This window comes from Pundamilia nyererei, unplaced genomic scaffold (assembly GCF_000239375.1).
Source record: "Pundamilia nyererei isolate P.nyererei 1_Seehausen unplaced genomic scaffold, PunNye1.0 scaffold00004, whole genome shotgun sequence".
NCBI lineage: Eukaryota > Metazoa > Chordata > Actinopteri > Cichliformes > Cichlidae > Pundamilia > Pundamilia nyererei.
Genome location: NW_005187405.1, coordinates 6,755,837 through 6,776,541, shown reverse-complemented (window position 1 = coordinate 6,776,541; position 20,705 = coordinate 6,755,837). Strand labels below are relative to the sequence as shown.

General features: G+C 40.4%; 1 protein-coding gene across 1 annotated transcript in view; it reads left to right on the top strand.

The window, feature by feature from the left end:
• Window positions 1-20,705, top strand: part of cdh2 (cadherin 2, type 1, N-cadherin (neuronal)) — a 60,133-nt gene that overhangs the window by 20,668 nt on the left and 18,760 nt on the right. Inside the window, exons 3-4 of the mRNA XM_005721386.2 lie at window positions 15,962-16,170; window positions 19,648-19,815. Coding sequence (XP_005721443.1) covers window positions 15,962-16,170; window positions 19,648-19,815 — 377 coding nt within the window. The remainder of the gene's footprint in view (window positions 1-15,961; window positions 16,171-19,647; window positions 19,816-20,705) is intronic.

Below are 20,705 nucleotides of genomic sequence, written 5' to 3'. Positions count from 1 at the left end.
AGCTACAAGGGGAATAAACATAATAACAACTGACTGTCTCCACTGTTCAAGAATTTTAATTGATATCTCTCTCTCTATATAAAGCTGAATTGTATGAGAAAAAAGGGGTATAAAAGCGCCTGATGTATTTAGAAAAAGGAGCTGACCCATTAGGCCGATGTCATACTCCAAAGTAGTTTTGAATGTCTTCAATAAGCGACTCATCAGTTACTATTTTGCTGTGTTTGTTTAATCAGTCATTAAAAAAATCCTGTTGCTCTTCCCCTCCTGCCTTTTGTGTGCAGTGTTAATGATTTTAACAGCCCCCTGGTTGACACTTTAGTAATGCAAGTTACACAGCTGGACTCAATGGTTCTCAGTGTTGTCTTTTTATTCTCTGCTTTTATGTTGATTTTCTTTTCTCTCAGTGCAGTAATGCGCTTGAAAAACAGCATAATGCCTTTCAAAGAAAGGACGGCCTTCGCACTCAATAAACTAAAGTTTTGCATCTGCGTGATTGGCAGTTGTTGTTAATGTGTGTCTACTACTGAAAATGTGCAGGCGATGGCGGGCATTGTAGCCTGTAGTCTAGCATGTTATGGCTACACGCACAATGCTTTCCTGTGCTGATAGAAAGAGTTTGCGGTTTACAGTATTTAATTTGAACCAGTCTGATTTCACCTGAGCTGTTCCAGCTTAAAAGTATTTTTAGAGGTGGAAAATGCATGTTGCTGCTTAAAGGGTCAAACCGAGCGATGCTCACTGTCAATAGCTATCTAGATTTTAATTTAAAACATTTGCTGGACGCCCATGAAACAGCCGGCTAAGTGTTTTTCTTTTGGTAACACAAGTACGCTGTCAGCATTTCTGCACATCAAGATCCATTTGAAATTTGTTCTTCAGTTTTTTTAATTAATTCAGCATTTGCAAATATGCGGGACCTTTTGCTTGTTTTTAAAAACTCAGTCTGACTCTGATGTGCATGATTCAAACCATATGCTGCAGGAGCTTAAAAGGTTTCCACTGCATCAACAGACACAGCTGGCCAGCAGTCTGTGATCTCATAGCATGACATGTTTGCTGTATTTTGCTGCATTGCCAAAGCCCTACCTTTGCTAACAAATTTTTTTTTGCCCGCAGATGCCAATTCGCATGCTGATGAATAACCTTCCAAAGTATCCAGTGTTCTGCTTTCGTTCAAAAACAAGAGCTGGTGAATCAGATACTGTGGTGAGCTTTAGGGCTCCACAAAGACTGTGGTGACGTCACAGAGCTGTTGAGACTGTAAAAATGTCAGCAGAAAGTTATTTATGCGTGCTCTGCTTTGGTGGAGCATCTCTTCGACACCCATGTATAGTGTTAGAATGAGAATTATAGTCTGCTCTGGCATTGAGGTGGAGATGGACAGTGAGTTACAGCTCAAATGTCATCACTGCTGATCATTAGCGGGCCTAACAAACTGAGCTATTAAAGTTTGTTTTAGTGCTCCTATCAACAACCATGCAGCGCCATAGACATGTGCTATTGAATTCATATAATATGAGTTATTAGGCTGTACATCTTGAGTGTCCATGTATATTGCCGCATCTGTCCTGTGTGGTCCTAGAGAAAATTGAGTAGCACAGGAGATCATATTAGTTCATAAGCAGCTGTGCCATACCCCGACCACATAAGATATGAAAAAATAAATAAAAGTTTATTGTTATCACCCCTGGACTGCTTGTCCGAATCCCTGTATTCATCCGAGGGTGGTCACACATTTTGCGCAGATACTTTGTTCAAAACAATAAATAATAAGCTTACTTCTACCAGAGAGTGTTATCAGCCAATGAAAGTAATGAGATTAAACTCGTAAAAAAAAATAAAAGAAAAAAACTTAATTCCTGTGCCCACTCCAGTGAATCAGAGGCATGTGGATAATTGAGGAGAACAGCCCTAGATGAGAAACAGTGCGAGCAATAAAATCAGCCACACACCACGAGATGCAACCCCATCACTCCTCTTGGTCTGCTCATGTGCTTTAAAAAGTAGGATCAATTTTCAGTCTTGAGAACTGCTATTCTCGTACCTGCAGGCCTATCGGAGGAGTTTTAAAGAAAACAGGACCCCACCTGGAACAATTTAATTCCGACACATATTTCCAACAAAGAAGCAGTGCTGTATCGCGCCCGCGTCATGTGCCTGCTGGCCAGTTCCTGCCAACGTGATCCGACTTTGGCCTTTTCCAAGTAATGAAAAAGTGGACCAGTGTTCTTAATAAACAAAACCAAAAAACACCCCCAAAAGAATACCTTTTTTGTTAAGTAAGTTGTAATTCTCCTTTAAAAAAGTCTTACCAGAACTTCTCAAGCACAGGATTCAATGTGTATTAGTTTGTCTTTTCAAATGAATACATAAAGGAAGAAAGCAAGACAAACAGCGGAACACATCAGGAATTTGGCGTTGGATTAGGGTGCAACAGTGTGGTTTGATGTTTAATCACTTTCTATGCGTAAGCTCTTCTAAGGGAGATAGAAAGGCTTTTCAGTAAGCTCTAATGACAGCGGGATGTTTTCTTGGTGAATCTTGCCTCGGCTGGTATAACACTCTGTAAACCGGCATTTTTAAAATTTATTTATTTTTTATTTTTTTCCTGCCCGAGAGGTTCCAGTGAAGCAGAATAATCGGACAGCACCAACCAAACATAGCACCTCTCTTCTCTCCCTCTCCTCTATGTATCTCGCTCTCTGTGTCTCCGGGTCTGTTAGCGTGACTCACGTGGAGGCAGCATTGCATGCTTAAAGTTTGAAAACCATATTTCACATTTGCAACGCACAGAAATAAGAAAGAAAAAGCCCAAACAAAAGAATTGTGCTGACAAATCAGGCTGCTTTTTCCCTTACTTTTAAATAATGGGCGCATGAAGGAAAAAAAGCAGGGAAACAGCGCTCGTCATTCGCTGTAAAACTCTGGGCAACGATATGTGATACACATGCAGAGACTGGCCGGCGGTGTGAGGAGCTGTCTGCAGTGATTCACATGTTTGTGCCACCTGCTTGTTTGTGCCACCGCTCTCGATGTTAGTGTGACCCTGACGAACATCGCTATCACCATGAGGCAACAGAGTATTCCCACGAGTCCTCGTATTAAAAACCCGAGGTCTGGAAACATTTCCGCAGGCGGCCTTTCCAAGCGAAGACAGATTTGTACATGGCCGTGCTTGCGGTGTGGTGTTTTAGCTGCAGACAAACTGAGGACAGATGTGTTTGTAGCTCCCTTTCCTCCTCTCCCTTGATCATCTATTCCCTTCCTCGCTACTTCCAGCTTCCCTAATCTGGGAGTCATTGTGTGTGTAATAAAGCACAGCTGCACAGATTCTTTTTTTTTTTTAACCCACTTAGTTCAGCTGATTGCATGGGAGTAAAAAAAAAAAGAAAAAAGAGGGCTCTCGTCTCACAGAGTCCAGTTCACAGACATGCTCCCCACATGTTAATGTTCAACTGTTCCCCTAACATGGATAATGCTTGTGAGAGGAGACACTTCCTTGTGCTGGACCGATGCCAGGACTAATTGTTCACACCTGATGTTGCATTTGCACCGAGCAACTGTTACCACGGAGGGACTTCGAATATGAATTCATATCTGTGATTTGCAAAACAGATTTTTTTGCGCACAGTAGGGGGAGGAAACTGTGGAAGCGTACACGTCTTCATGTCTACACGTTGTTAAAATGGGCACACGTTGTCTGATCAACAGGCTTTTTGGAATGGAAAACTTTTTTTGAATTAGACTCTTTTTTTTTTTTTTTTTGGTAGGTTTAATCTTGCTCTTGCTGAATAATGTGAAGACTCCAATGCAGCATGTCAATTTTCTAGACTGGATTGTGTTAAATTGCTTCTGCCCAGAAAAAAAAGAGAAAAAGTCATGCATATGAAAGTGAGCAGCTCCAACAGAAAGATGTGTCTCTTTTACAAATTGGTGCCACATTGAGCGACAGAGGCTAAACGTCTGCAATAAAGACCAAAAAAAAAAAAAAAAATTCAATAAATTCTGAATTCTACCCAAACCGCTTGCGCGCAACATACCGACTTTCTACTTAAATGAGACAAACAACTGGTGGCAGCATTGCTTGGGTGGTTTGCTTGCAAATCATATTTTAAAAATCAACAATTTAAAAAAAATTGCTATATTAGAAAGAGTTAAATATCTGCACGATCGCCACATATTTTTCTTTAATCTTTTTAATATCCATTTAAAACAATTACAGCATTACAGAAAACGACACTTTGACTAATACACAAAATCAGTTCAAGAGATCACGCCAAGAAACTGTTTCTCCACAGAGAAGTTCATTTTAAAGTAAACTTTTGGCAGACTACTTTAAAACAGAGGTGTATTTCCACTGATGTAATGAAACTGTGGAATCGCCAATAAAAAGCTTGTTGCACAGTATGAGTCAGATGATCTGTGTCTTTCGGGATTTGTAGAAAATGGCCAGTTCGGCAGCTCATTTTAAGGTTGTCGTGCTTTTTTTTTTTGCTTCTCTTCTGTTTTTGATCTTGTCAGTGTATGAATTATGCTGTCACCTGCTTGTTTTTGTGCATGTTTGTTAATGCCCAAATGTATATTTGCATCCACACAGTCATTTTGCTCTTGTAAATTGCCTTATTTTAAACTCCTTGTTCGCACAAAGGACAGGTTTCTAAGATTTTCTTCTTCCTGCACCTTTTTTATCCGCTTTGATCTAAGTGTGTGTTTGATCCAAGTTTTTTTATTTTCATCCTCTATATTCTAACTCAAATAAACTTAAATTCAGCTTTGAGATAAAGATTTGAGATGGATGTTAATTGCCTCGCAGTAAAGGCTTGTGGCTGATGCAGCCGTAGAATAACAGCACCCAACCACCCCCACACTCCACTCCATTCCACTTAGCTGATCTCTTTGAGCTCAAACTGAGTGTGGGGGTGCGAAGGTTCAGTCAGGTCAAAAGAAGTTGCACGCATTCACCATCTCAGTTGTGGCTTGATATCCCCAGGAACCAAAAGAAACAGTGCAAAAGGATAAGCTCAGTTGACACACTAAGACACTGTTTGTAAATTCATACAAATGCATGGTTTCCTCGCTGTTTGCTTTCTTCGACTGGTGCAGCAAATAACAAGCTGTCATGTGTTGACGTGCAAGCTTTTGAGGGGAACATTGGACTTACCTTTAATCTTCCTTCTGTGTATTTTCCGTCTTTTTCTTTAAACACGGGCTAATTGTGTTTCAAGCAGAATTTGACACGTATTGATTCAAATGTACCAATTGCAAACGTGCACACTCTGTATATTGGCAGTGGCAGTAATCCCTGTCTTTGAAGAATTTCGGTCCTTACAGGATTTTTTTTCTCTTCCTGTCATTGTTTTGATGGTTAATTTTTGTTTTTACGTTGTCTCTTCTACCCAGCGTTTCAGAAGATGCACGCTAACTCCACAGTGCCGAGATTTTCAAAATCACGTTGCTTTGTTTTTGTTCACGTGAAAGGGTTTCGGAGAGCGAGGGAGAGAGAGATTTCCAAGTGTCTCATGGTGTGTGGCATAGGGCAAGTGAGTAAAATGAGGATAATGGTTGGTAGCTGTGACTGTAATGGTCTGCCTACCACGATGACTCATTTGCTTTGTTTAGGTTGAAAGGGAAGCATTTAAATGTCCTTGTGGCCTTTTTGGCAGAGTGATTTTTTTTTTCTCTCAGCTCCTTTTCTCCTACTCTAATATTTTTGCTTTGAAATGTAAAAATCCACATTCCATCCCTATAGCAACATTTCAGCTGATTAATGCATATTTTTTTTACAGTTTATATTGATGCATACGTATTTTTTTTCCTGTGTGGATGACTCAGTAATTCATCTTTCTTTCTTCGAGAGAGATGCAGAAGCAGCCTCGATCTTACAATACAATAGTCTACTCCAGAAGCTGTCAGCCTCATCTTCCTTTGTCTGCTGCTTTGTTTCCCAGCCAAAGCAGATTCACATGCATTCTCCTTGTTTCTCCCTGTGCCCTGACTTCTACACAGCAAAGGCAGAGAAGCAGGAATTCCATTAGCTTTGTTCTCGAAAGCTCAGCATGAACTTGTGACTGTGCTATACGTGACATAATGGCCCCGGAACTGGTCCCATATCCCCACGCATTTTTTTCCCCCAACAGCTTTTATTTTACATGATATTCTGCAGGTAAGTAAATCATATCCATCCATTTACAGGCACTCTCTGTTGTATAAAATCCCCCAACTTGCTGCGCTGGACTGTTGTGAGCATGCACATGGATAAAGGGAAACAGTATATGTGAGAATGTGTAAGCATACTTTTTTTTTGGTGTGAATCTTAAGAAGAAAAATCAAAAAAGTGAACAAAAATGACATGTTTGTGTGTGTGGTTAGGTTTGTAATTGGATGCAGTGGACTGTAACAGTCTTTACCTGAACTAGTCATTTGCATGGGTTTGATTGACAACAGAGCTATGCAAAGTAGGCACAGGCTTTATTCCCCGTGAAGGCAGAGACGTTGTAATGAAAAAAAATGCAGCCTTTTTTTTATTAGCTATCACTTTTTTGTTGATTAATATTGAGTCATCATTGCTGAGAAAATTGTTAAAATAAAGATATGTACTTTATATTCAGAATCAGTCCTTGAACTGGAGTTGATCATGGTGGATTAGCTCTCAGCATAAGTTGAAGCTATAATGGGCATTTCTGCAAATGCTTGGGAGACATTTGATCTCCCTGCACTCCAAAAAACCCCTAAATGTCCTATTCTGTCCTTACACAAAAAGCAAAGCTAAAAAAAGAAACATCGGGTCGACTTTAGGATGCCATTTGTGCTTGAGATTAGTCAAGCACGAAAACACATCCAGGGAAAAAAAGCTGAAAGAAGGTGAAAGAAATCAAATTCCTTTGTATGTATGGTGCACACAGAAATAAACCTGGCTTCCCTATTATGCCTTGTACATTTTTCTACTGTTGTTTTCCAGTATACAGGATGTTGTTTTTTTTATTCCACCCACTTTAAAAGTCTGCTTGACTTCCACTCACTTGTAAATGTGCAATTATGAGTCAACAAACAGATGGGAAGTAGTGCTTCTGAATCGAAGTATTATTCATTCCATTTTGTTAGGCTCTTTGCAGACACGGGAAACGTAAGATTGCTTCACCACGCTCCTGTCATCACACAGGCATTGGTCATTTTCATGTTAATATGCACTTAGACATACCTGGGACAGAGAGAACTGTCACATATGTGCAATATCATATTTTCTTACCATAGAATTGATACTTCAATCTAGAAAGACTTGTATTGGAGCTTTCACATAAAAATGACCAGCATTGGCTTTGCCAGTATAAGATTTTTAAGGCCGATACTAATGTTTGGTGTTTTAAAAAGCCAATATTCTGATATATCTTTCTTTTTTCTGTCAGACACACAAAACACAAGCGTTTCACTATCTGTTATATCTAGTTATTTGTAGTTACCTTGGATTCAGACTCAGATTATATGCAGCTTTCCGAATGTGCATTGCTATCAGAGAAGTTCCAGAGTGCCTTCTTGGTTCTGGTGCAACATTAGCACTCATAACATGAAGGGTGTTTCTTCCATCTTGTCTTTAGTTTTTAAACTTTTCATTTATCATCAATGGCACAAAGTAGGGGTGGGCCATATAAACGATATACGATAGAAACGATATAAATTTGGCCAACGATAGAGATTTTGACTATATCGCTCTATCGCGATAGCGCATGCTGATGATGTCATCAAGCTGCGCCTGTTTTGGTCGAAAGCATCACAGCGGCTAAAACCATTATCATCTGCAAATTATGGCAGGCGACAGTCATAGCAAAGAGCCGAGAACTGCCCTTCCTCCACTTCCGTAACATTGATTCATTAATGTTGAATTCTCTCGCAGCTGTTCTATTCCCATGTTGTTGCAGTATATTAATAACTAACCTCGTATTGTGGATGAATAATCTCAGTTGTTCTCCTGACTAAAGTTTGGCCCGTGTATAGCATCCTGCTATGCGATTGCATTTGTCTCTAACCACCAGAATCCATCACGTTAACTTTTATCCAGTGGGGAAAAAGAGTTGGCGTTCATCTGTGTCGCTAGCAATCACGTAGCACAACATTATATACCAGGCAGTCCAACTTCAGTAACCCTGCAAATGTCACTGCTGTTTAGTTTTCTGTCTTCATTTATGTTGGAAGTGGTAGCAGAGCTGTACGTTTTAATTAGTTTCAAAAATCTCTCAGTCAGAACATGGTATGTCATGTTTAGGTGGAAACTAGCGAGCTAACTTCCTGTTAACTTCTAACTCCGTTAAATTTAATAAATTCTGTTTTCATGGATGCATGGATGTAAAGCTTAATTGTTACACCCGATAAAGCAGCAACGCTGATGATTTAATTAAAGATGAAAGAATTTAGACCGTTTTTAACTCTTAGTGTTCGTTTGACTTTTGGACCTTAATCTGACGGAGTTTTGGACCCAGATTACTCTGCAAAGCTCCTCACTACGGCAGCTGTAATGCTCTGACAATCCATCAAGCTGTGCAGCTTACCAAAGTTGTACTAAAACAATTTTTAACTGATTTCTGCACGCCAAAATCGGTTTGAGGTCAGTAAGCACAACCAGAATTCATACATAAGGCACACTCTCGATTTTTGAGAAAATTAAAGGATTTTTAGTGTGGAAAATACGTTATACAGAAGAAAAGAATATATCGTGATATATATCGTGACCGCACATGCTTCAAATTATATCGCGATATGGATTTTAGGCCATATCGCCCATCCCTAGCACAAAGTTAATATTGGTGAATATTATCAATGTGGCAACAATGCCGAGTGGGATCTAGCTCGTTCAGAAGTCAAAGGTCACATATTCCGTTTAAAATAACTGAATGGTGCGCACGTCTAAAAGGGTAGACATTCATGTTGGTTGTGTATCGCCACCTATAAAACTATATTAAAACACAGTATTATTAATCTATAAGTATGCATGCAGTGTCTGAAAAGCAGGCGTCTCAGCATCGAGGTCCACTGATTTTCTATATTAAATGAACTCCATGTCATTACTTGACATAGAGAGGTTAGGCAATTTGTCAGAAGTTAATCACATTCTAATAAACAACTGGTAATATTATCAAAATTGCAGTCAATCTGCTGGGAAATAGCCTTGTCTTGAACATTCATTTGCACAACCTCGGTCCAGTCCAAATCAAAGTTTTAATTAACAGTGTGGTTTGTTGTCTCCGAGTAAAAGTCCTTTCTAGCTTTTTAACTCCCTGCACAACTAAGTGTGTATGCGAAGACGTCTTACTTATCGGATTCTTATTTCTTATTTCACAAACTGCATTGTGACGAGACGATGGCCGCCGTTGTCTCCCGTCAGTGGTTTTAACATTGCGGCTAATTTCTTTGTTTCGTCTCTCAGAAACAAATGGTGACAGGAACCAATTTGTTGGTATGATTAAAACAATCTTTCAAAGACCTGAAGCCTGAACATGCCAGCAGAGGTTATCTCATCACTGGCCACTACTACATTTTTTTGTCTCTTTGATTTTTATGATGGTGTTTTGACATGAATGATCAAGGGGAAGAATTAAATAGCTTTGAGTCTGTGCCTTTGAGATCAAAAGACCCTAATAATGTCACATTACAGGCTGCACTAAGGCAGTTTTAGTGCCTGGCCCTCGTGATCAGCCTCTTCAGAAAATAACAGCTCAGCTTGAAACCCGAGACACGGGGCTCATAGTGATAAGCTGATTCAGTAATAGACTGCATTACTTTTATACTTTTCTCTTTTGAATATTAACCACCAAATTAAAGCTGTATACCACTCGCTCTTTTAGCTTATTCACTAATAGGTTTAATAGTACAGTATCTTAATTGTGTCTGTCAAAATCTAAAGAAATCTAAAAAAGTGAAAATAATAAAACGGATAAAGTTATCTCACCTAAAGATTTATTTGAAGTTCTTGCGTAGTTCATAGCAGCAGATACATAAATGAAAGCAATCAATATCTGATGTTTAATATTTATGGTTATATCTCACCCAACCAGAGCCTCGGGGATCCATTAATTTTCTGTTCAGCTGAAAAAGCATGCGACGCAGCAGCGCCGTAGCAACACATTGGCGTAGTAGTGATAGATGCAGAGTGCAGTGGAGCATTTGTTAGATTGTGTATTACTGCAGTGTATGGTCACAAGAGAATGACCTCTGTAATAGAGAAACAATAAAAGCTAATGCATGTGAACACCTAAAATGGCGTATTAGGCTTATTACTCACAATCTGATTTCCAAAAACGTTTCTCAGTGTCTCAGTCAACCTCGACCAAATTGTTTATCCTTTTATATTAATTTTTTTAACCCCTCTTCCTTTTTCTATCCTCTGTTCTTCGTCATCAAAGCCTTTGTTGATTGAAAAAAATGACTATTGCTAGTACCTATAAGGAGAAGTAAGTTGTGGTGATGACTCAAGAATGACAATAAGGTCAAAGGTTAGTTATTACAGACATGAATTGAAAACTTAAACAACCCATTTCGCTGAACTTTGGTTTAAATGAGAGGCTCTGCATTGTAGACGTTTGTTTAAGAGATAGAAGTCTGTGTTCTTAATATGTGGTCGTGTATCTAACATTTAGCCTTATCATAGTGTGCAGTAATTATAAGTTCACTTTTTCAGTGTCAATTATAGTTCTTTGGTGCTGAAGATGAAGGAAACTATGAACTATGGTTTTTTTTTTTTTTTTTTTTTTTTTTTTAATAGAACCATTCTAATTTTAGTTGTTTTGTTTTTTGACTTATTAATGCAACAACAATGCAATCAGCTTTACCTCCGGGCATTTGCATTAGGGTCACAGAGCTTTCCTCAGAAGGATTGTGATGAGTAAGCGTAATTGACACGTTAGTAATGTGGTCAGCGTGATGGCATACTAAAGGCTGAGTATCAAGCTGCTTGTCTCAATAACTCGCAGGACAAAACCCCAGTAGCTATGCACTGATAACTGCAGAAAGATGCAGCTTAGCCTTATCAGTTCTTAGTTTCACTGACACGGTAATCCACACAATGCTCGGCTGTCATTGTACTGGAAAACACAGGATTGTTTCATTTACCAACAAAGGCCTGGACATAATTGTGATGTTCCTTTGCTTGCCCTCTTTCACTACTAACCCAGTGAGATTACTCATCTTCAAAGGCTAATTATTGCTTATTCAAAAGAGACCTACTATCATACATTTTTCTTTTGAAATAACCACCTTTTTTCTCTTCTAGAATAAGATCATTTTAGGAAGTGGTTGGTTGCGTTTGATTAGCATTTTAGCCTAGTCAGAGCCCAGCGGGTATGTACCAAGTATGCAGTTGATGTGTTCGCATTGGGCAGCCAGTGGAGAGGGGTAATGTTTCCCTGTGGCTCATTGCTGGAATATAACCACTGTATCCTACAGGACTATGGAGAAGTGTTGAGACTCCTGGAGAAAAGGGAAATGATTCTTGTCCTGGTGGGTAGTTTGCTTGCATTGTAATTGTCTTTGAGTACAGTAGTTTATAAATGGGATTGCTGTACCTTAGAGAAAAAATGACCAAATGTACAAATGTGATATTAATGCAAGTTTTAAAAAAAACAAGAAGAAGAAGGAAAGAACATCAAAACAAATTAAATTTGTTTCCATCTCCTAAGGGCCAGATTGCTAGATCAAGAGAGCTTAAAAACCCCAGTGTGAACGATTAGGCATGCCTGCGTTGTATATTGTCTTCCCCAGTCAGTGTGTACACTAATATGTATGTGTATGTGATAAGGGAAGGTAGTATCAGTGTGTTTTTTGAGAGCCTCTTCATAATTCCCTAATTGAAGTGGCAATTTTAGGGAGAAAAAAAAATGATCTCCAACCATATGCATGAACCAAATACTAGGGGAATGGTCACTGCAATCAAGCTCGGAAAATGAGCCAGATGCTTGTTAAATGTGTTTATGCTCTGATGCAATTCCTCTTTAGTTTCCCTAATTGCTGGAGACACTGAACGGAGAATAAACACTGCAATATTTTTCATGCAAATCCCTTACATATTTTAGGCCTAGCTATAAATGCATGGAATGCTTTTGAGCGTTTGAAGTGCAATGCATTAGTAAAACGCCTTCAAGGGCTTAGTCTGGCAAAAGGCAGTATCATCATTCCCAGATCCAAGCTTGAGCTACATGTTGGTTTCTCTGAAGAATATCCTATTTTTGAAAGAAAGGGGGGGAAAAACACAAACATACCATGGGCCTCTATGTGCCTTTTAAATGAATCAATATTTAGCTTTTAATATAATGAGTGAGTTGTTGTTTTATGAGAATTTAATATTGCATGATGCAATCATTTCTGTACTTTTGAGTACAGAAATCCAAAATAGCCATCATTTGGCATAATTTATAAAACATATATGTTGCTAGAGATATAGATATCGATAGGAGGGCTCGAAAATAACAAATGAGCTCAGTATATGAAAACAGCTGTATTAAGTTGCACAGTGGTGTTTGTTTACTTACCAGCTTTGAAGGTGTAGTATACACTTTCAGAGTAATAGCATTAGAAAAAAACCAACAACTAATCTTGCAACAATTTAGAATTTAATATCACAGCAGTTTGAGTTGAAGTACAAGAGAGCGAGCTTCAGTGGGGGTTTAACGGGATCTTATAAACAGTGGTGCTGGCATGGATGTCTCTCACGGCACATTCAGTGGAAGCCTCTGCTTCATATCACATTGTCTCCTTGCCAGTGCAGGCCACTGTACTAAACGTGGTCACATTCATTAGTGAGGAATGCATTTTGTCAGAGGTGCAGATTTACCAGTGCTGGGTCAGAGAGGCATTTACCTCAGTATGCAACACCTACGCTGAGTATTTCTCAACTGTCAGTGACCTCACTTCCCATAAAATGAATGATGGCATATTGATATGATCTCACACGAGAAGTTTCAGTCGCGTCACATTTATAGCGCATTAGGAGGGACTTTCAGCCTGCTCGCTTGCAGCCGATGCATTTGGCAGGCAGGCACAAAAGATGAGATTGTGGAACATATTCTTTGCTTCCGTGAAATCACAGCCTTCACATTGTATGTTTGAAATTAAGTGCATCTCTCGGTGCACCCCCCGCACCCCCACCCCTTCTCTCTCCAACTATTTGTGTCTGTCTGAGTTGGAGTTGTCACGTGACTCATCAGACAATAGAGAGGCACTCTTGCACTATGGAGAGGTTAGTCGGGGTTTTTGTGTTGTCAGGCAAGAGGGGGGATGGCATCTAAGCTGTGAATGGGATCATTGAGTTGGAGGTAATTTTGGGCCCCGGTGAAGGGCATTAGTCAGAGAGGCCTTTCTGCTGACATGCCTGTTTCCCCAGCTCTCTCTCTCTCTTGTGCTCCCCCATCTTTTTTAACCCCAATCCACAGTCACCCCCCTCCTCCCATGCTGTATCGGCATTTCTGCCCAATTCCAGCCTTCATCGTTGTGCCCACGATGACATGTGTGTTAGGGCGTGGCAACCAAGACCTCTTTTCACCCTGTACCTTAGGGAGCCAACACACCTAGCTATAGATAAGCAGCAGTGCCACACTACACATTTCTCTGGTTTTATAAGCCACCAGAGCAAGCCTGATAAATGAATAGACACATGCAGGACATTCACATTCATTATCATTGGAAATGGTTGTGCCTGCTGGGAGTTTTTGTAGCAATTGCTGTGGGGCCTGACTGTTGAAGGGCCTCTCAGAGGTGTCCTGATGGCCAAATTTCAGGCAATGTTAAGGAGCTGTAGCTCAGCTCAAGAAGAGGCCTGGGCTTAAAAAAACTCACGGGGGAAATGCTGCTGTCAAGTGCATGTCTGCACACATTTACAAAAGACTCATTGTTAAAAGTGCCAGTAGGACAGAACATGGAAAATAGGAGGCAATATATGGTATGAACCTCCAAACTGAGAGAGCGAGCAACACCTAGATGTATTTATATGTAAGTGGGGCCATGAATGTCAGGTATTGTTTGGGGGGGCGGGAGAGAAGCCAGTTGGGCTAGATAGACATTTGTTGTCTATTAATTGCCTTTTATGGTTAGACATACCATTGTTTGTATGTCATTCCTATTTATTGACAAAAACCTGAATGAAGTGTCACTCAGTACAATGAGGAGGGGAGGAAATGGTTAGTTAGTACAGCTGAAAGAATGCAGAGGTGGATAAAAATATTGGAGGGTTTGTTTCAATAATCAACCAAGCACTAGCCTCTCTGTTCCTGCAATTGCAGGTTATTATCTAATCAACAAAATAACCAGCTAATTTGATCAAATCTACGAACATTTGCAGAAAAGGATTATATATTTCTTAATTCACTTCAGTCAGAGCAGTGTGAGACTACCTACCTTACGCAGTGTGAAGCGTTTTGAATCTTTTGACTTTGACAGCCTCTTACTCTGTATTCTGCCTCTGAGTAGCTGCTGACTTGGGCTGGATCATGATAGCCTGAAGGCTCTGAGTTTGCGTGTACCTGTCTTTAAGGTAAAACCTTCAGAGGGAGAAGGTCATTTATCTGATGTCAGCAAGAAGAAAACAAATGGTCATGGGTAATTGAACCAGAAGGGGGAAGGTCAATAGAGAGTATATTCCAGTATGGAAGAAAGGTGCTGTCACTTTTATCTTTATTATTTGAACTGTTGGATATGAAAAGCTTGTAATGGAATGCAGAGCATGGTCCTTGCAAAAGATGTTCTCTTCCTATTTTGAAGAATGAATATGTGATTCCACTGCATGCCAATTTTCAAACTTTCCTCGGGCAACCTCATTGATTAATTCTCTCTCTTTCTCTTTTCTTCTTGCTTCTGTCATCACCAAGAGATTTAATAGTTGCAAGATGTGGTGTGCTTATGGGGATTTCCAGTAGACCTTAAGCAAGTCTGCTGCATCCTCAAAACCCAGAGGAACTCAATGCTCTCCAAGAGCAGATGATGCTCTGAAGACATGAGCAAGTCCCCAGGGAAGCGGCACAAAGGAAGATTAGGCACCCACCTGCAAGGGTTTTGTTAAGTTATTCCACATCTGCTTTAATAATTCAAAGCAGCATCAGCAGAGCGGCCATAGAAATGATATATCTGTTTTTCAAGTATGGGGTGGGGGTGGGATGTTTGGGGTGTGGGGTGGGTTAACGGGGAAACATACCCATACACAAAGAAATCACACAAAGATGTTCTTAAGTGTCGAAGTATGTCTGTATGTTTGTGTGTATGGGCTTGTGCACGCACCTGCAAGAGCTACATAGGTTGTGCTGGACTGTCACTCACTTGTAACATGAACCGATGTTGTACCACTGCCACTGAGGCACCTGTGGGACTCGAAAGTCCACCTGTCTGACGCCTCGGTGTGTTTTTTGTGAACTCGCCTATAAAATAAATACTCATACACGCTCGCACACATGCCCACACGAACACACGCACCTGTCTTCCGAGGATTGCAGTCCCCCACAGAAGGCTTCCATGTGTGTCATCGGGGACAACGCAGCATGGAATGGCTTTAGCTGGAAAGAAAATAGCATTTAACTAGCAGAATAAACCATGTTTATGCACTTGCCTCGTAGTTTCTTAAACACGGGGAAACATGTAGACTAGTCTAATTTATACATCTCACTGTTAATGTATTGTTGTGGGTTTTGGGGCTTTTCATTAATAGCCCTTGAGGGGCACTCTTCCTCTCTTTTTCTTTAGTTATTTTTTCCTCCTCCTTCCATCTTTCTCCTCCGCTGCACCTGTTTTGAGCAATACCTTTGGGGCACAGCTTGAAGTGAATAATGTATGAGTATGAGAAGGAGAATCAGAAAACCTTTGTGGACCTTCTGTCTGGCTGCCTGTCTTCCTTCTCCTTTGTCTATATCCCTAGCTCTTTCTTCTTTATTTTCTGGGGTTTTACAGTTAAACTAATTTTGAACTCAAATCTATTTGTCTCTGTCTCTTGCAGTGAGGTTTGTCAGCTGTGGCCGTGGTGGTCTGATGCAGTTTGAATGCAGCAACCCATCTGACTTTCGGATAGAGGCCAACGGAGTCCTCTATGCTGCCAGGACTCTTCAGCGCTCCACACTCCCTGTGTCACCTTTGCTGATCACGGCGAGTGACGCCGCCACTCAGCAGCAATGGGTGGCCCAAGTCACGCTGGTGCCCAGGCAGCAGGTGAATACACCTCAACCCTTTTTATAACATTTTTAACTTGTTTGTTGAGTGTCTGATTGATGTTTAGTGCCATAAAGAAAGGTTGAATGGTCAATTCTCCCCTTGCATCAAATAACTTACACTTATTAGGTGCACTTCACATTCACAGTTGACTACTTCCCTAAATTGTAGCAGGTGTTCCGAAAGACTGGATGGATGCTTGCTAATTAAAAGTTAATGTGTCAATTTACTAGGAGCACAAACATACACTCAACACGGTCAGTGGGTAGCAAGAGCAGATGCCGAATAGCTCCCCATAAAGTTGATTTCACTGAGCATGCCTTGTGATTGTGAGGTTATTGCCTTATCATGCAAAAGGGGGCCACACCTCTTTTAGTGCTTTGGAAGATGGGGAGCATCTGCCTGAGCTGTAGTGTACCGCTCTAACTGTTCCTCTGGATGTGCTGTGCAGTCATCTGCAATTAGTCTGAATGACCATGTGCTCTTACGTCAACATTGTGGTTGGGAGGAGATCAAAGGAATTTTCCAAAAAAAAGTACTCAATTAGGAAATATCTGCTTACAGTGCAGACATATACAGTAATATATAAAAGACTTGAGCGACTCCTCATATTTTTTTCCCAAAGAGCCAGATGTTTTCCTTCTGGACAAGTGGAGGACAAACGTAACGGTAGTAGGTCTAAACGCTATCTACAGCAGATGAACAGCATCTGTAAGTCATGCCCTTAAGGATGGTAAAAAAATCCTTCTGACACAGTATCTGAGAGACACATCGGGTCCTTCGGGTTATCTAGCTGCTTGCCTATTGGTGCCTATCAAGAATAGACTCTTAAGGAATGGAAACTGGGAGAAAAGGCTGAGCTATGCAAAATTACACAAGAACCAGACTGAAAATCAATGGTAACAGGTCGTATAGAGAAAGGAATTTAAATTCAGACAGTATATACAGAGGAAGGTGAATATCTAAAGGAATCTGTGAAACCTGGTGGAGCTTCTGTCATGGTTTGGGGTTGTATTTCAGCCAGTGATGTTGTTGTAAGTACTCATTAAAATCAAGTAGTCAGTAAAAACTTTCATTGGCCTTCTGGAGACTCTTCTGAATTTTCTGAAAAGCAAAACTCTTTTCAAAAGACCAATGTTCTTTTAATTTCAATTCCAGTACTGGACTTAAATAAACTCCCAGAAGTATTCATTTTTAAATGTTTAGCAACACGGATAAAAAGTCAATAGTTATTTTGTGTGTTTCTAGAATTAATACTGACAGTTCTGTGTAGTTACTATCAGTGCTGCAGGCATAGTGGTCTGCTTGGTCGAAATTAAACTTAGTGGGCTTTTCAAAACACCATCGTTAGCCACTGACAGTCATTTACTATAGGGACTCCTGCAGGTATATGTGATTTTAATGATACCATTACTCACTGTTGTTGGGTGGTCACAGGTAATTTTTTTTTTTTAAATAATCAGGTAAAAATAGACTTTTCGCAGTTTCTGCATTGCTAAATCCGAATCTCACGTGGTCGATACATGTGTATACAAATGATTAACTTTATTATCAGTATCTGAACTCTGATCTGTATCTGGTGAGAGCTGCTGGATTTGACCTGATTTGCTTGTAATGAAATCAGGGATTGACTTTCCCGTATCTTCCACGTTTACGAGGTCACGAGCGGCTATGTTATCTTCCCCTAGCACAATTATTGTCATGAATCATCACGCATCTCTTAATCACATCAGTGATTACATTTTTTTTTTATTAGTGCCCTGAATGCTCCAGCCTTGGGGAAACATTTTAATCAATGACAACAAAACAATATCCTCATTAACATGAGTGTGTACTCGCCCACTGTCTTGACCTCCATTAGAACCTGAGCTCCGCCACAGTCCGTGAGGAGAAAACATTTCAGTATCCGAAAGAAGAATTTCTCCTAAAAGGGGAAACACACACATATGAAATCCTTTCCACACACTCACAAACACTCAGGCCATCACTCAGCCAAACACTCTCCTGCACTCTGAAGTAGACTCCTAGTCGGAAGATGAAGAGGGGTTCGCGGAGTGTGGATTGGTACAGACCTCCAGTGTACCAGAGATAGATTTGCGTTGGGCAGAACAAACCCACCATGCCATTCATCATTCCAGACACAAGTTGCAAATAATTACTGCTCTCACTCACACCCATTTTAATAGGGTAATAGATATTTCTGAAGCATGCTCCCTCACTATCTGTCCGCTTGCCTCTCTGCATTTCCAATGTGTGAAAGCAGTATAATCGGATTTCAAACATGATTAGTGGAAGCTCGGCAACAGCTCCCCAGATGTTAGAGGAGGGGGAGTGTGGGATATGGGTCATGTTATAAAGGTGAGAAAGTGGTAATTAATTTCTGTGTTTGCATAGGGTACTTTGTAGTTTGTAGGACTTGACTACCTCACGACCGGTCAACATTTAATTAATTACATAAAAATAACAGTGGGGGAGATACTTGAAGGGGCACGGCAGCTCCATTAAAATTCCAGCTATCATAGATTGACATTGACGGATTTCGCATATTGTTTTTCTGTTTTCCTTTCTGCCTTGTTTTGTTCAAGGTTATTTTAACTTTCTCTGGCACTACTTCAGTCTCCTCAGTCTCTGGAGCAGCATAGGCAATTTGAGCCATCTGTGTGTTTAGTGTCTGGCTTTCAGGTACCATCCTCCTTTGTTTCAAATCTCATTCATTACAGCCGAGGGAGGATGGCAGATCCATTATGGAAGCTGCTCTATCTCTGTGGGTGTATTTTATCAGGACATAAGAAGACGTCTGCCATTTAAAGCCAACCAGAACTCGTAGTGTGTTTCCTTATCATGCTTATATTCTGAAATCACCATGTTAGTGTTTGCCAATGAATGCTATTAACCCATAAAATAAATACATGTAATTGCAAAGGCACATCTTGACAAAAGTGTAAGAATCACTTGCTCTTTTTTATATCCTGAAGGGAACGTACCGCATTTTTCTGGCATGCATTAATTGGTCTTTTCAGTTCCCAGATCCTGGTTCTGCCAGAGGTTTCTTCCTGTTAAAATAGAGTTTTTCCTTCCCACTGTTGCCAAGTGCTTGTTCATAATGGGTTATCTGGTTGTTTTTCTGTGTTATTGTAGTATCTTTACCTTACAATGTAAAACACCTTGAAGTGACTCTTGTTGTGATTTGTTGCTATATAAACTAAACTGAATCAAATTCATTTGTTCTAACCACAGTTGTCCGCCTGATGCTTGTGTCTGAGGTAGAGTCAGGTCACTAAAGTCATCAGGAGTCTAAAATGCAAGAATCTCTGTACAAACCGTCTCTGCATAATGTAAAGTGACTGTTGAAAAACTTCTGTGGCATTCAAACTTCAAGCTTTACCGTCCACAGAGCTGTGCGCTGGCAGGGCTAAAAATGTACGTGCTCATACTTGACCGCATACATGTGATCACTAAATCATTTGCTTTTGCCAGGTGCAGGAAGGCGCTGTCCCTCCAGTCATGTCCAAGGATTTAAAGGAAATAGCATTTCCACCACGAAACATGGACAGCCAGCTGAAACGCATGAAGAGAGACTGGGTCATCCCCCCAATCAATGTCCCAGAGAACTCACGAGGCCCATTCCCACAAGAGCTTGTCCGGGTAATGTACTTCACACAAGCACATGCATGTCCGCGCGCGCGCGCGCGCACACACACGCACACGCACACACACACACACACACACACACACAAACCAAAAAAAGCCCTTTACTTTATATGACAACCTTGCAGGCTCGTCCTTACCCTGGGCCTTCACTCAAAGGGTCAGAGACAGGAGATTTGTGCCTTGAACAAAATGCTTCATATTTACAGCACTTTGCTAAAGGTTAGGGTTTTTTTTCCCCCCACTGTATTATTTATCTTTTGTTTCAGGGAGCAGTCGGTGCCAGTATAACCTGGCATTATTTAGAAGCAGGGAGAAATCTGAAGTGCTCACGAGCATAATTGCTCTTCGGTTGACTGCTGAGATATTACACTCCTTTTTTCATGGCTCAAGGACAGACACAACCCAATTCATTTACACCAATTCTCTAGTCAGGGCTAGGTGTGGGTGGCTGACAGAGGACACGGAAAGCTTGAGACAGCTAAGAAGTAGATCCTTTCAGCATATTAAGCTTACTTTCTTACAGAGTGTTAAGTACTGTACATTCTCTAAGTATGATTTATTTTTAATCCGGCCATATTTGATGGGATGTTTATTGGCTTTAGTGGGTGATATCAGGAAGAGGAAAAGCTCAGTTTGCTCAGAACGGATCAAGAGTGTAGGAGCTGGGGTCTCAGCTTACATGGCAAGCAGGATAGACAGCCAAGAGAGAATTTCAATACTATTGTATTCACATAACAACCTATTTTTAAACCAATATTGTGATTGCTGTTGAAATCATTGATTAGTACTAGAAATAATTAGCAATTCAGGGATTATTGGGTGGGTTTCATTCATATATATATATGTGTGTGTGTGTGTGTGTGTGTGTGTGTGTGTGTGTGTGT